Source organism: Eschrichtius robustus, chromosome 8 (genome assembly GCF_028021215.1).
Source record: "Eschrichtius robustus isolate mEscRob2 chromosome 8, mEscRob2.pri, whole genome shotgun sequence".
NCBI lineage: Eukaryota > Metazoa > Chordata > Mammalia > Artiodactyla > Eschrichtiidae > Eschrichtius > Eschrichtius robustus.
The window spans coordinates 11096729-11112304 of record NC_090831.1 but is presented as its reverse complement, the minus strand read 5'-3'; the positions used below and the strand labels follow the sequence as shown (position 1 = coordinate 11112304).

The window sequence follows — 15576 nt, the reverse complement described above, 5'->3', positions numbered from 1 at the left end:
TTGAATTTAATGGTTTATTATGATTTATAAGTCTCATTTTAAAAACATCAGTCCATCAAACCATGTAGAAATAAGTATGCAAAAAGTCTGCAAAACAAAAACATACTTTAAACATGTTTAAGTAGAGAGGTTATCTGAAATTCCAGATTGTCAGTCACTTCATTGTTATGCAATGGCAGCCAAGTAATCCTTAACTTCAGTTGGAGTCAGCCTCCTAAATCCGGCTTCATTGCAGATTCCAACTTCTATGTTATCTTCTGTCATCTGCCCTTCAAAGCTTTCCTGATCAAGAGGGAGGGAAAAATTTGAATTTTCCAAGCAGTTAATTATACAGTCACTACAAATCCAACTGTTAGATACTGAACTAACCTTTAGGGTTAATATGGCTGTATGAATGGCATCTTCAAGTTCCAGATCTTCATTATATCTGAAGAATTTTTTGAAAAAAACCCAATGATTTACGGCACTATTAACATTATTTATGACTATGTAAACACAATGATAGCAACAGCGTAAGATTTTTTTAAACATCTAAAACACTCTTAAAAATATTAAGTTACAGATTAATTCTTTACGTCACCTCACTGAGCTAGCTGCCCCCAGATAAGAAATTGACAATTATTTGGTGTGCATTCCCGATATCATGAAGAGCGTAACCCTAACGTGAGTTTATTTTAGGAAACTTCCTTAAGTATAAACATTTTAATACAATCAGAGTGTGGTGGCAATATTATAACAATTTATAAAAATAAAGCAGAGAAATCAGACTTTTGCTAAAATTTCTTATGTTTTTTATGTTTGGAAGACTCACTAATATGTAAAAGGAAAAAAAATTGCTTTAAGATCCTAAGCTTATTTAAATTTACCAATTAATCCCGGGTCTTTAAGATTTTTAAATAATCTTAACATGAATATGATGTGAAAATGTACTGAGAAGGTTCATTTGGTGGTTAAAATCAATTGCGAACTCTTCCCATTCAAAATGTAGGACATTTTTTGGTGGGCTACAATAATGCTGAGTCTAGAATACAGCTGGAAGTAAGTGAGAGCAGTCTGCTGTGCTGGCAGGACAGATTTTTACATATCGCTCCACTTTTTATCAAGTACATACATCACAACTTTAATCCACCATCAACACCAGGTTTGGCTTCACAATTTTTTTTTTTGTAATTGTCAAAATGTAAACTGTTATCACTTAAATCATTTAAAAATTTTCCTCCCCAATTTTTTTACTCCAAATCCAATGGTCTTTCTTTTTTTTTTTGAGATAGTAGGAAAAATGAAGTAAAAAAATAAAAATAATATTTAGGAAAAAAAGCATGAGAATACAGAAAGAGAAGTTCGTAAGAAATGAATATTACCGCTTAATATATTGAAGGCCGGGGAGCCAGAGTAGAGAAAAGTTTGTTTGTTCTATCAGGTACATAGGCTTGAATACACAGTCATACAACAAATTTGTTTAGATTCATGATATTATTTAGAGAGAGCTGAAAACTGTAAAGTAAGTTTGCTAATGAATCTAGTTTTATGAGCCCACCTTTTCTCAAGGAAAGTTTTCCCATTCACATAGTTCTTTCCCATTGCTGTGGCTTTCCAGGCAAAGTAAGCTCCCTAGTCACGAAGGGAAGAGGAAAAGAACATTTTAAATCATTAACCTAATTACTTAGGATGCTGACATTTATGTCTCAGTTCAATAATTCGTCTCTAACTTCTAAGGTCACAAAATATTTACTGGAATGCAACGGAATACATCATAAAATACGTTAGTGGGATAAATAACAAAAAGGCATGAAGAAACTTTTGGAGGTTATGGAGAAGTCCAGCATCTTCACTGTAGTGATGGTTTTCTCAGGCATTTACATACATCAAACACCCATCAAATTGTACACTTTAAATATGTGCAACTTATTGTACAAAATTTATGTAAAAAAAAAAAGAAACTGAGGTTAACTTAGAGCAAATAATCAAAAGTAATATTGTAGCTTCCTAGGATTGAAGGGCTCTAGAAATCTGTCATATATATCTGAAAAATGGTGACCAGTTCTTCATCATCATCAGCGAATAAATGAAAATGACACAGCTTTGCATTAAAATTTTTCAAAGGTGTTGATATTTTGTAATCTAATGTTAAATGAAAGCAGCAGCAGTATGTTGTATATAACATGACTCACCTATTGAAAAAATACATACACACACATACACACACTGAAAGAAACAAACCAAACATATTTTAAAAGAAACAACTGCCTTTTAGACACAACAGGGGAAAAAGGGCCAAAGGTGAAAGCTGGATGCCAGTGATGCTGGCTCTGCTACCCACGGGAAAGGAAGGTAAGAGAGCTTGTCATTCAGCTTCAGAAGCTCAGATATGGGGTAACAGACACTGTCAAAGTTCCCTAAATACTTAATTTTTCTGATTTAAGTAACAACCAAACTTTTTTTTTTTTTTTGGCCTTTTCAGATTACAAACCTAGTTTGAATTGAGTGAACTTGCCGTTATCTAGTGATCTATAAACTACGAAAGATCAGTTTCTAATCACGAGTTTTTTCTTCCAGGTCTCCCTACAGCAAACATGAGTGACAGATGTGAGACACATGTGGAGGAGTGGTACCCCCTACAGACACCTGCTAACCTGAACACCAGTCTTCTGCTTTAGAGCAGACAACTCACCCATTTTGCAAAACATCGAACTCAAGACGGACATCAATATTTGTACAGGAAAAGTCACACTGAAGTCAGCCCCAAGATTAAACTGACTGCAAAGGGCACTGCCCCCACCCAGACCCTTAGCTTTAATTATAATTTTTTAAAAGTAAAAGAATTCCACAGATTCAAAGAGACTTGATCACAACTATTTCAACTAATCATTCAAGGTATGTGAAGTCAAGCAACATACCAGAAGAAGACGGGGGGGCAGAACTAAAGTAGCTTCTTTATCAGAAGACTGAATTACCAACATTTTAAACGTGTAAGTGAATATATACTACTTCTAAAGCCCAAATGAAAAACAAAAAGAGAAAATACTCTAATTTTTAAGCTTTTTATGGCTTCTATTTTTACTAGATATTCAAAGAGCCCTTCAACAAATCCCTCAAATACATCTAATGATACTTACAGATGGATCTGACTGAAATAAATATGGTCGTCCCTCATTCCAACCACAAATAAGTAAAGAAACTCCAAATGGACGAACACCACTGAAGAGAGAGAAATGAAAATTATTTGCCATCTTCATGGTGTTAAAGTCAACCTAAGCTAAGAATTTATTAATACCCTCAAGTACAGCAAGCGATCAGGTAAACCGAATTAGACTTCTAAGTTCCTTAAAAAGTATTTAACACCATTCTAAACAAATCAATTCAAAATGAATTTTCTTTACGGTACTGAGGAAAGACAGTCAACTCATTTTGGTAAATGGACTGATACAAACATCGGGGTTAGTAAGTGTGGAGTAACAGTGTCCTAACAAAATGGCACATTTCAACAAACGCAGCTTTTCCACTGGCTTTACAAATCAGCAGCTACCTCATCCGTGTTCACACCCAAGCTCAAGAACACTGGAATTAAATAAACACGGATGTGTCCAAGAGTTATTGCTTTCATCATGTGCTTACAATCATTTCTGGTTAGGAGATGAATTTGGAAGAAGCAATGACTGTCTGCCCATACAGAAATGTTTTAATTACTAGCAAAAGGACTTTATCTAGAAGTTGGTTTCTGCTACTATACGAACAGCAAGAAAACATTCCCATTTTCTCTTTAAAAAAATATTTCGGGTCCAGTTAAGATCAGAAATGTTCATCATAGTGATTTTCTTCACTGATTAAGGAAATATAGGAATACTAAGCCCTCTTTTTCAAAAAAAATACATCTACTCGTAAAACGATTTTTTTTCTAATTCATGACACATTTCAAGTAATAAAATCAACCTACCCTGACTGGGTGTATTCTTGCATCACGGAAGCTACTCTCTGTACCAGCTGAGCTGTGGGAATGGGTTCTTGGTAAACGAGATAGTATTGTTGAGCTAGTTTTCGAGCTCTGTGCACAAGCACTCTGACAAACAGAAAAGAAATACGATTTAATTAAAGTTCAGATGCTTTACTATCTAAAGACGCATTCTCCTTCTATAGGCATATACCTATAGCACCAGTTTGACACGTATCTCTAATAGTAGCTCTTAGCTCTAAGCCAGTCTTGTTCTTACATCCGATTATGGTTAATTTACAAGAAAGTTTCAGAGCATCACTGAGGAGATAGACCATAGGTGAACAAGAACAAGGCAAAAGGAAGGAAACTATGGACTGGGGGGTGCCCATCAGCTTAGCAGCCATGGCTCTAGCGTACGCAAGAACTTTGTATCTCACTACAGCGTCTTCAAGATTGTGCCCCCCTTATCCCAAGGGCAGGCACCTTGTCTTTTTATACTTCACTCCAGACAACAGGCTAATACGCACACACACACGTGTTCAGGCATGTTTTTCTCACTCTGCCTCAATCTTGTTCCACAGACTGGACTTCAAAGAGTACCCTCCAGAGATTAATGAACAACGTGAAACTAATTATAACTTAAAATAATGTAAAATTTGTCAAAAGTGTAACAATTAAATATACTAGCAAGAGAAGCAGGATTCACCTTTACCTGCTCGTGTACTAATCTGAGCTCTGCACGTTACCCCTCTGAACAATACTCCTGTGGTGTCAGTTATTCTGTGCGTGCTAGGACACTGCAGTCTCCCTTCCGTGCAGTGGTAACAGGATCCACTGCAGTGAAGCCGGATCACGTGCCAGTGACACGGGTGCTGTTTCTAACTCATGAAATTTTGGCTCCACCTATCTTACTCCACAAAATCAAGAATGAAGTAATAATATTCCTTTTGCTTCTTAAATGACAAACAGAAAGCTGCCAGTCTCTTTAAACCTGCTGGTACCCTGATGTAACAGGATTACTCTCTTCCTGTGAAATATCAAAGGACTGATTATAGAACATCTGGATCCGGACTGGCTGTCATTCAGTGGCCTTTTGAGAATTCTGTCCCTTTGCTAAAAACAGAAATAAATAAAATGAGGTTAACTCTGTATGGTATGCTTTCTTTTGCTGTCCGACAACTTTTAAAAAATATAGTTTATTATAACATGTATTGCTTTTGTTGTTTTGAAAGTACATTTAGAGAACAGCAAAGCCCTTGCTGAGCCCCTGGATGGTAGAAGAGGGATTATGACCAGACGGGAAAACCACTGAACAGAGATGAGAGGGGTAAGTACTGTATCCATCTCCTCTTTTACAACTGAGTGGCACTGAGTTCTTCTCCTTCAAATAAGCCCCAGTCTGTCTCATACTGGCAAACTAAGTTCAGCTGCCAACGATGAGAAGTTGGGAGGTTAAAGGAAAAACATCCTTTGATTTTTCTCCTCAAAGTATAGATTACAAGGAATTCATGAGATGGTGAGAAAAAGAATAAAGGGTACAAGGTACCTGTAATCTGGGCCCATGCCGCTATACACCAAACCTATATGCTTGGTGATTGGTTCCACTTTGTGGACACTTCGCTCGTCATACAGAATGGATTTCTGTTTCTTCTCAGTTGCCAAGACCACACCATTTGCAGCTTTAAAAAAAAAAAAAGACTTAAATGTTATTTAAAGACTCTGCTTCAACAGTTTTCTAGTTGTGGAAGCATTTCAGCCAAACTCCTTTTCTTATTTATAAAACCTTTTCTTCTGGATTTCTATATTAAAATTACCCAAGGAATGGTAAATCAACTTTCCCTCAATGGTCATCTGTATTGTACTAAGAAATCCCTCAGCTAAAGGTATTACACAAGTTTTCTTAAGAAAGAGTCCATATGTTTTAAAATAACGGAATTCTGCCTACCTGGCCTATTGTTCTAATAATCTGAAATTTTACAACCAATGATATGTTTTTTATAAGTTATCTTTAAGTTTTATGATTAACCTTTTCTAAGTTATGGAAAGAATAAAAACTGCCAGAGAAGAGCGATACATAATCAGTGGAAAAAACAAAAGAATACTCAGTTTTCTGAACAGGAAAGACTATTTGTGGGTTATCACAATAGATAAAGGTGCTATATTTATTTTGAAAAAAAAAATTAATCATCTTCTTTGGCTTATTACTTTCTTTAAACATCAAAATACTGTAGATTAACAAAAAGAACTGTTGGGACTTCCCTGGTGGCGCAGTGGTTAAGAATCCGCCTACCAACTCAGGACACGGGTTCAAGCCCTGGTCTGGGAAGATCCCACGTGCCGCGGAGCAACTAAGCCCGTGTGCCACAACCACTGACCCTGCGCTCTAGAGCCTGCGAGCCACAACTACTGAGCCCATGCGCCTAGAGCCCATGCTCCGCAACAAAGAGAAGCCACAGCAATGAGAAGCCTGTGCACCGCAACAGAGTAGCCCCCGATCGCCGCAGCTAGAGAAAGCCCGCGTGCAGCAACAAAGACCCAACGCAGCCAAAAATAAATAAATAAATAAATTTATAAAACAAAAAAACCCAAAAAGAACTGTTAAAAAATTATGCTGCCACAGCTATTTACTTTTACATTAATTACCTATTAATTCCAAAAGAACACATTATGACAACTAATAACAGGATCTGAAATGAATGAAGCATTTAATTACCTTTAATTCCCACTGAAGGGGCTCCTCCAGCTACAGCAGCCAAAGCATATTCAATCTGGACAAGTTTACCAGATGGGCTTAAAGAGAAACAAAGGTATTGCTAAATTCACATTCTCAAATACTTATTAGAGGAACACCTCTGAGAAAGGGCAGGTAAATAGGTCAAATCCATTAATCAAGCACCAAGGAATAGCTGGGCTTTGAAAATTTATCATGAAGTTGTACGGAAACTAAGTTTATTCATAGTGTTACACTAATCTCTTTCCTTAGGTTGTTTTTTCTTGTCTGCCACTTAAAGCAGCATCATTACTGTTGCCTTTCACCACTTACCAACCTTGTGACTTTGGGCAAATTACTTAACCTCTCTGTGTCTCAGTTTTCTCATCTGTAAAACGGGGATAAGAGTAGTATAGTAGTTACCTATCAATATTTCAAAGGTTGTTGTGAAGATTAAATGAAGTGATGCCTTTTGTTCCTGGCACAAAATTAGCAGCAAGTAAATACCAAATAGTAATATTATTAAGAACATGTATGTGTCTGTTAAATACCAAATAACAGCAAACAATCCATGTGGGTGGAGTTAAACATTTTATAAAGCAGACATGGCCTAAGACATAAAACCTAGATATCAGTCACAACAAAGCATTTGCTACATAATACAAAACTATTTCGAGATGCTGTGAGCTGGTTATACCTAACATTTCTGGTTCCATGAGTTTGGCAGCCAAATGCTAGCTAGGTCAAACTGGCTTTTTAGGTCACATTTTATTTCGATCTAGCTGTTGAGTTAGAACAATTACTATAAATGTCACCAAACTTTCTATTTTATTGACAAAGTCCTTGAATGAAAGTAATGTGTCCAAAGTGACACACAGCTAGGTCCACATCTCCAGTCTACTACTGAAAATATAATCTTCAGTTTCAGAAGGTCATCTGTTTTATCTTCATAAAATTATAGATACTCTCTTTGTCACTCAAGTCTCAACTCACACCATCCCACCTTGCTCCAGACACACAACTACTCTTAACATTCAAAAACCCCTCTGACAAGCTAATCCCTCTGTCTGCAATGCACTTCACCACTGTCTGGTGAACTCCTTCCAAGTCATCCTCCAATCCTCAGTAGAAATGTCATGTCCTCAGGGAAGCTGCCCTGACCACCCACACTAGGCTGAATCCCACACACTCATACCTATACTGTCCTATGCTTCCTCTTTGGCTAAGATTCATCACACTTGAATTACTTTTTCAACATTTACAAAGTGTAAGCTCTGTTCAGTCAGTACTCCAACACACAGCCTATGACCAGGTTCATATAACTGACAGACACACATCTAGACCTATTTAAGGAATAAGCCTTGGGGCAGCAGTTTAAAGACTGTTAAATGACAAAATTAGCTGACTTGAGCAGAATAACAGCAATAAGCATTTAAATTTTTTAAATTAGGCTGTACTTGTTTTCCTTTAATGGTCCCTATTTCGATAATCATATCATGACTTTCTGGGTCCATCCAGCTTTCAATTATTCTTCTATACCTAGTTCAAATACCTCTGGGGACATTTTAAAGGATTAGGTAAACTTAAAGTTAGCTTTCCTTCTGTTGCCATAATCACACATACACACTTCTATCATTGCATCTTTCGGTATGAAAGCTCACTAACCTGTGAGCTCACCGAGCCATCAACCATCTTTGTAGTCAATCATGCCACTACCCAATTCCAAAGCATCAGCATCTCTACCAGGGATAACTGAAATAGCTGTCTAACTAGTTTTCATCTTTTCCATTCTTACTTCCATTCCCCCACCTGGAGTTACTTTTGTATCATGTCATTCCCCATTTAAATCCTATAATAACTTCTTGGTTCACTTACAATAAAAGCTCCTTACTCTGGCCTACAGGGCCCTGCAAAATTGGCCTGACCCATGCTAACTCTCTGCTCATTATACTCTAACACACTGGCCTTCTTATCAGCTCGGTCCTTCTCAACTTTGGCACTTTCATACATGCTCTTCCCTCTGTCTGCAACTCTCTCTACCCCTAAATCTTCAAATAGTTGGCTCCCTTTCATCTTTCAGTCGCCCAGAACACTGGTGTTTCCTGACTACCCTATCTAAAGTTTTGTTCCTTCTTTCTCCCTCTCTTGATACAAATTCCGGAGTAATGGAAAAACATTCTTCAGAATGCATTAGTAGGCACCCATTTGTTTATCCACTTATTGTCAATATCCCCACCTAAATGTAATCCTCAAGAACACCTCCTATAGTATAGTCTCTTGTCATTCCACCTTTAGTAGTTTAACTCTGAGTACAACAGGCTAGAAACAAATTTTTTAATCTAAAACAGAAATGCAATCATGTTAAAAAAACAAAAGAGTGTGTTTTAATAAGGAAATTTATTCTAGAAAGCTTCAGTCCCTGATAACAACATATGGTTGTTTTATGTTTCAGCTCCACTAGGATTACACTCTCTTAAAGATAAAGGTCCAGGTTTGCTTTGTTCACGAATATGAACAGTTGACTACTTGGCAAACATTGCTCCCTATTGTTGTATATGATGAGACCTTTTGTTAAAAGAAAGGTATTTTAGCATTTTAAGAAGACGTCGCACAGTAATGGAAAGTGTGTTAAATTTATCGTCAGAAAGAACCCAGTCTGAATGTTAACTCAGCTACTCACCTATGACCAGGGACAAGTTATTTAAATTGCCTGAGCTGTGGTTAGCTCATCTGTAAGGTGTTGAGATAACATTTATCACAGATGGTAGCCCAAAGAGATGGACTAAGCTCCACCCACACATAAAGTCCTCAACAAGTGAGATGCGGCCCGCCTTCAGCGGTCAGATAAGAATACATTTTAATTAAACGGGGCATCACTGGTCTGAAGGAAAATGGCCAAACTGAAACCTTCCCCGGTCGATTTATTAAATCCTTTGATGACGGTTTTCTTACATTGGGAATAATGATAGTTTAACTCAAGTTTACTTTGAAAAATATACTTATCTACCTGTTCTAAAATTTTAAAAGCCTACAATCTTTTTTAAAAATAAATATATCCCCTTCCCAAAATAATAGCCAAAACGCAAATGTAGTCTAGTAGTTTGGCGCCTACGAAGACTAGAGGATAGAAAGATAAATAACGCTTTCACTTTCAGTCCTTAAGCTTCCAATAGGGGCACCAAAGAAAACGAAAGCGGGAAGAGGTTTCGAGAGACATTAGTGCCAAATGGAGACTAAGACTCGGACCAAACTGTAAAGTTAGGGCTTTCCGAGAAAAAGGGACCCCATAGGTCTGACCAAGATTCCGAGCTCCAGGAACTCCCGAATCAGGCCTACTTCGGTCAGGAAGGAAATCTTGAATTCTCAACGGGACACCCGGAGACAGCTAATGCAAAGCTGCTTTCTTCCCTAATCTCCAAAGCTAAAGAAAATCCCTGGGTGAGGGCCTCAACCTCCAGCAGCTTCAAGGTCGCCCCGGACCCCCCGACTCGCGTTCCCACGGCCCCCAGGCACTACTGCTCCCCAGGCCGCGGAAGGGCCCTGCAAATGACTTTGCAAAGTCGCATTTCCACCCCCATTCCCTACTGGGCCCTCCGGAAGCACCAAGCCAGAGACCAGGACGGTAAAAACGGGGTCAGCAAAGTTCCTGCAACCTCGGTTACGAGGAGGACCTCCGGGGCCCCGTCCATACCTGAATGTAGTCAGCGAAAAGCTGTAACCACGCTCCGCCATCTTTTCCCGAAGACCCAGCGCACATCCGCACACATGCGCACTGCCGCCCGTTTCTTTTCATTTCCCCTCCCCGCGCCTACCTTTCCCTCTCTGTGATTGGAGGAAAGGCAGAGCCGCTTCAGGGGCATGCTGGGAGTTGTAGTTCCAGGTGCGCGTTTGCCCGACTCTGCGTGTGTGCGCATGCTCGAGGTAGGGGCGGGACCCAGCGGTCCGGTGGGAGTGGTTTTCGGGCGAGCAACATGGCGCCTCCCATGCTGATGCTGAAGGTTCTGCTGTGGCCCGCAGCCCAGGGACTCTTCCGGAACTTTTGGGAGCAACTGCAGCGGAAACTTCGGCAGAGCCGGCCAGGCTTTCCCAGTCCTCAATGGGGTACGTAAGGAAAGCCTCCGTGGAGAAGGGGGGTGGGGAGGGGACCCCAGGCAGAGTGGTGGGCACCGCTCGTACTCTGCCCTGCTCCCGCGTCCTGATCTTCGGCCACGCGTAGGGGACGTTGTCCCGGACATTCACTTACTTAGAAACAAGAGACACCTGGTTTTGCTCCCCAGTCCCCTGCAAGTAAGGGGGAAAAAAGTCCTCTTATCGTGCCATTCGTACACAGAATGTAGCCGAAGCACATTAGCTTAGCATAAAGGGACGCCACTATCTAGATTCTCTTATCTTTCCTTTCCAGTCATCCCACCCCCTAAAGCAATTTGCTCTCTGTGGCGTTTGAGCTTTGTGCAGTTGAATCCGGATCCCATGTTTTCCCCGGAAACTAATTTTAAAGGGAAGTGTCTTGGTTGTTGAAATTGTCATTGCTTTGACATTTACATTCCACTCGATTTCCAAGGTATCACGAACATATTAATGATAATACCCAGGCAGTCTGAACCGTGAGCCCCCTATATGTCAAAGCCTACATATGCTTCCTGAGATAATCTCCACAACAATCCCATTAGGTGTCTCCACTTTTCAAATGAAGAAGTAGGCTCAGAAAGGTCTCAAGGCCACACAGACCTTCCAGAGCCTGCGCTATTACATCAGGCTATGCATAGCAATACTTTTAGATATATTGAAAAGGAATACCAGTTGTTAAGTGTTAGACAGCTTTGTATATTTTTAAGAGTTCCTAAAGTCAAAAGAACTTTTGCAAGTCTGAGGAATATAGCAAAGAGAGGGTAAAGGAATCTCTCTGATTTTATAAACAATTTAAAAAACAAAAGTGAAATGTTGATGGTCACATAAATAAATTAATATTCTACAAAGAGTGACGAGCTAGTTCTTTTCCTTAGAGAACTGACGGGGATTGAGATTAAATATTAAGAAGAACGAAGTGACTTAAAGGGCCTACCAGGATATGACTGAGTAGCTAACCCAATTTGAATATAATATAAAAGGGCAATCAACAGTTATCTCAGTGCCAGTAGGAAGTGGATTTTGGAAATCTCAAGCTTAGATTTATTCATGTTTACTACTAAACCCCTGAGTTCTGTATTATGAGAAACTCTTGGTAGAATTTAACCGATTCATTTAAGCAGGTGCCACTAAGAAAAATTCTGTGTTCTTTAAAATTACTTTATGTATGAGTTTTACTATATTTCAATAGCTACTAAGGTTTCCTGTTAAATGCCTGTTGAATGTAATATTTTAAGTTATACGTGCCTTTTGATATATCATTGTTGATTGTTAAGGAGAATGATACTTGTAAATGGTCATTTAGAAGTTAGAAACTGATTCTGTATCTCCATGTTTGTTTTGTAGGACCAGCATTAGCAATCCAAGGTCCAGCTATATTTACTGAAACAGCAAATGATACCAATGGAAGTAAGGAGATTTCCAGCTTTTTGGAGAGCATCTTTTGGATGGCAGCTCCCAAAAACAGACGCAGCATTGAAGTTAACAGGTGTAGGAGAAGAAACCCTCATAAGCTTATTAAAGTTAAGGTAATGTGGTGATTTTTGTGGGTGTGCTTTTTCTCATGTCCACCACTGCATATTCTCTTGGTTTATTCACATAACCCATGAGTGAATTATTTTCAGATCTTACATGTCTACCTTCCTCTGGCCTAAATTAAATACAATATTCTCGTTATGTATGTGTGTATCTACTGTCCTGTAGCCTAAGTCTTGGGAACACAGTCAAGGAGGGAGTTTAGAGTCTGGACAGAGGGCTGGGTTGTTAAGAGTCTATGTGACTTTTGTATTATGAGCTGTGCCCGTCCTGAGCTGTGTGATTTTGAACCATATATGAATAAACATTTTAACTATGGCAGACCCTAAAATTAAAGTCAGAAGCATAGATCTATTCGATTATGGGGTTTTACTAGCCCTTACAGATTTATTCTGTTCTTCACTGTATCCAATAAGATACTGTGAAGGAAAATACTTAGATAAGTAATAAAAATAGCTAATATCTATTAAGTGCTGATGATATATCTAAGCGCTTTACATGAATTTTCTCATCATATCCTCACAACGACCCTCCAGAGTAAATATTGTTTTGCTCAGTTTTAGGGTGAAGAAACTGAGGCAAAAAGAGTTTGCCTGTGGTCCCAGACTTAAACGGGGAAGCCAGGATTTGAACCCTAGCAGTCTCCTATTGAAGTCACATTCTTCTCTTGAAACTTTTTTTGTTTGTGTTCCTATCCGCAGACAATTCTAGATCTCGGCGCTCCTTCTCCCTCACCCCCACCCCCAACCACGTCCCATGGGTGCACTTTCTTCATTGATCTAGTAACAAAAATTTTAGCGTTTGTTACTTTTGATCTGTTTATTTATGGCTTTAACAGCTGTGATTTGAGTTCCTGTTTACTCCACGGCATTCCCCAGCAGTGGGGCAGTACAGATGGAACTCAAGGACAGAAAATGGACTTTCATGAGCCTCCACGTTCAGTATTAAACCAAACCCTTGGAACTTAAACTCTAAAGTATTATTGAGTCGCAGTTGGGACCAGACTTAAAATGTGCAACTGAAAAATACTTCATTAATTGAGGCACCGATAATTCATACAATTTGGTTGAGAGAATTTAAGAGTTTAGGAATGAGATCTGTTACATGACTTCCCTGACTTTGTTTTTTCTGAGGGAGAAGAATCGCTCTCGTCTTGTGCATTCATTTCCTTTGGTGAATTGTTTTCTGCTACATATAGTGTGTTATGCTGAGGGATTTGTTAGGAAAAGGGCACCAACTGACGGTGGGTATTTTTTCCATACCTCGAAGTTGGATGTGCGATCCAGTTTTCCAGGTATTGGAGTAAGATGAGAAGTCGGTGAGGCAAATGATTTGCAAGGTTTTTTGTTTCTTTCAGAAAATGGAGTTCTTTTTGTCGTCTGCCTCACAGATGTTTGTAGATTAATCTTTGGAAGTGCTCAGAGTTTCTTTGATGTTCCCGTTTACTATTTTTCTTTATATTTCAAACCTACCTTTAGAACACAATGAAAGGACTTCTTTAGAGGTTAGAGTTGTCTTATTAAAGTTGGGTAGACATATAAAACTCATGAAAATACCCTCAAATTGTAATATATAGGGAGTTTTACATTAAGGAATAATCAGTGTTCATTTATGGGAAGAAAACTCACACCACATACCAGCTATACTTCATACAGGAATTTGAATTACACTCTGATGACCAGGGGAAGCCAACTTGTAATGTGTTTATCACCTTGTCCTTCCCAGGATAGACTGAAAGAAAAAGTGAATTCCCTTTACCTTGGTGTCTTATTTAAGATGCTGGCTGTGTGGATCACCCCAGTGTGTTGATGGGCTCCTTATCAGATGTTTAGTTTTTGAGGATGGGGGAATGGAGTACTGTTTCACATAATAAGACTGTTGTATTTCAGTAAAAATGTACCAGATTCAAAGTCGGCAGACCTGAGTTCTAGTCCCAGTTTTTCTACTGATTCAAATCAGTGTGTGTCCTCAGTTTCCCTATTAAAATGAGGTTGAACTGGGTGGTCCTATGACCTTGTGCGGCACGGACATTCCAAGAAAGTTTCCATATAAGCCTCATTCCTGTCAGTGATGATGTGTGCGTTATGTTGCCTCTTGTTAAAATGTTTTTGTTTGGTTGTTTTTTTTTTAAGAACAATATAGACGTTTGTCCTGAATGTGGTCACCTGAAACAGAAACACGTCCTCTGTGGCTATTGCTATGAGAAGGTGTGTAAAGAGACAGCGGAAATCAGACGACAGATAGGGAAGCAAGAGGGAGGCCCTTTCAAGGCTCCTACCGTGGAGACCATGGTGCTGTACTTGGGGGAGACACCCTCCAAGCAAGATCAGGGCAAGAGGATCATTGAGCGAGAACGGAAGCGGCCATCCTGGTTCACCCAGAATTGACACCAAACGTGTTTCGAGAGGATAACTTCACATAAGACGTTTCTCCCGAGAAAGAGGGAGATTCTTTGTTTTTATGTTGGTTGTGTGCTTGTTTTTAAATCATCAGCATAGCCTAAAACATTCTTTATAAGCAGTTAGTTTTTTGCGGGTAATTTGAAGAATGCATCAGGAGTAAAGTCTGAAAATGTTTGTTTATGCAGAGGCCCAATGGATTTATGTGTCTGTTTCTATTATACTATGAAGTTTTAGTAAACAGAATTTTCAGGATAGAAAAATAAAACATAATTTAAAATTCGTAGCCAGAATTACGCGTATGGGCTCTGGTTTTGTTTGTTTGCCACTGGTTTTTCTTACAAGAATACTCACACAAATGCTTTTGTTTAAGTAACACCTGAAAATAGGTTATTTAAATTCTGGGTATCGCTTTTTTAAGATGGTAGATGTAGCAGTAAGAAAAAGTGCGTTCTGTTTGGGTTTTTTGTTTGTTTGTTTTAGCAAATTAAAATTGCCTTTGTATGGCACTTTATAGGAGACATGTTCATTTACTTAGAAGTAGTTCTTGACATTTCACATTAAATCAAGATGACATTCAGAATTCATTAGATGGCTCATTTGTAGTCTGGGGAGAGAGATTTTTTTAAAGGAAATGTGAGTGAATTCAGTAGCACACAGAAAATGTGCTGAGGGGCTTGCCCTTGCATATTCCTTCTAGGATGACCTTTTAGTTTACTTCACATTTCATCATATTTATCTCTGTAGCAATGGCCTTTTTAACTTAACGTAATTCCTTTCATATTTCCGTCTCCTTCCCCCATTCCTGTGTCTACCCTGGGTCCAAGGTTTGCTGTTTCCTGCCTCGTTGAAAAAAATAATAAAAGTGAGATAGC

At 38.9% G+C, this 15576-nt stretch overlaps 2 protein-coding genes across 2 annotated transcripts; one reads left to right on the top strand and one right to left on the bottom strand.

The window, feature by feature from the left end:
• Positions 1-10417, bottom strand: PSMA2 (proteasome 20S subunit alpha 2). Its single transcript, XM_068550326.1, has 8 exons — positions 10333-10417; positions 6645-6721; positions 5478-5610; positions 3935-4057; positions 3117-3198; positions 1538-1611; positions 370-427; positions 1-282 (listed from the first exon to the last, which is right to left on the bottom strand). Exons 1-8 carry the CDS (start codon positions 10371-10373, stop codon positions 166-168), a joined length of 705 nt encoding a protein of 234 aa, XP_068406427.1. The 5' UTR covers positions 10374-10417; the 3' UTR covers positions 1-165.
• A 176-nt stretch (positions 10418-10593) lies between these two features.
• Positions 10594-14994, top strand: MRPL32 (mitochondrial ribosomal protein L32). The gene is made up of 3 exons (XM_068549882.1): positions 10594-10742; positions 12114-12295; positions 14435-14994. Exons 1-3 carry the CDS (start codon positions 10613-10615, stop codon positions 14687-14689), a joined length of 567 nt encoding a protein of 188 aa, XP_068405983.1. The 5' UTR covers positions 10594-10612; the 3' UTR covers positions 14690-14994.
• The last annotated feature ends 582 nt before the right edge of the window (positions 14995-15576 follow it).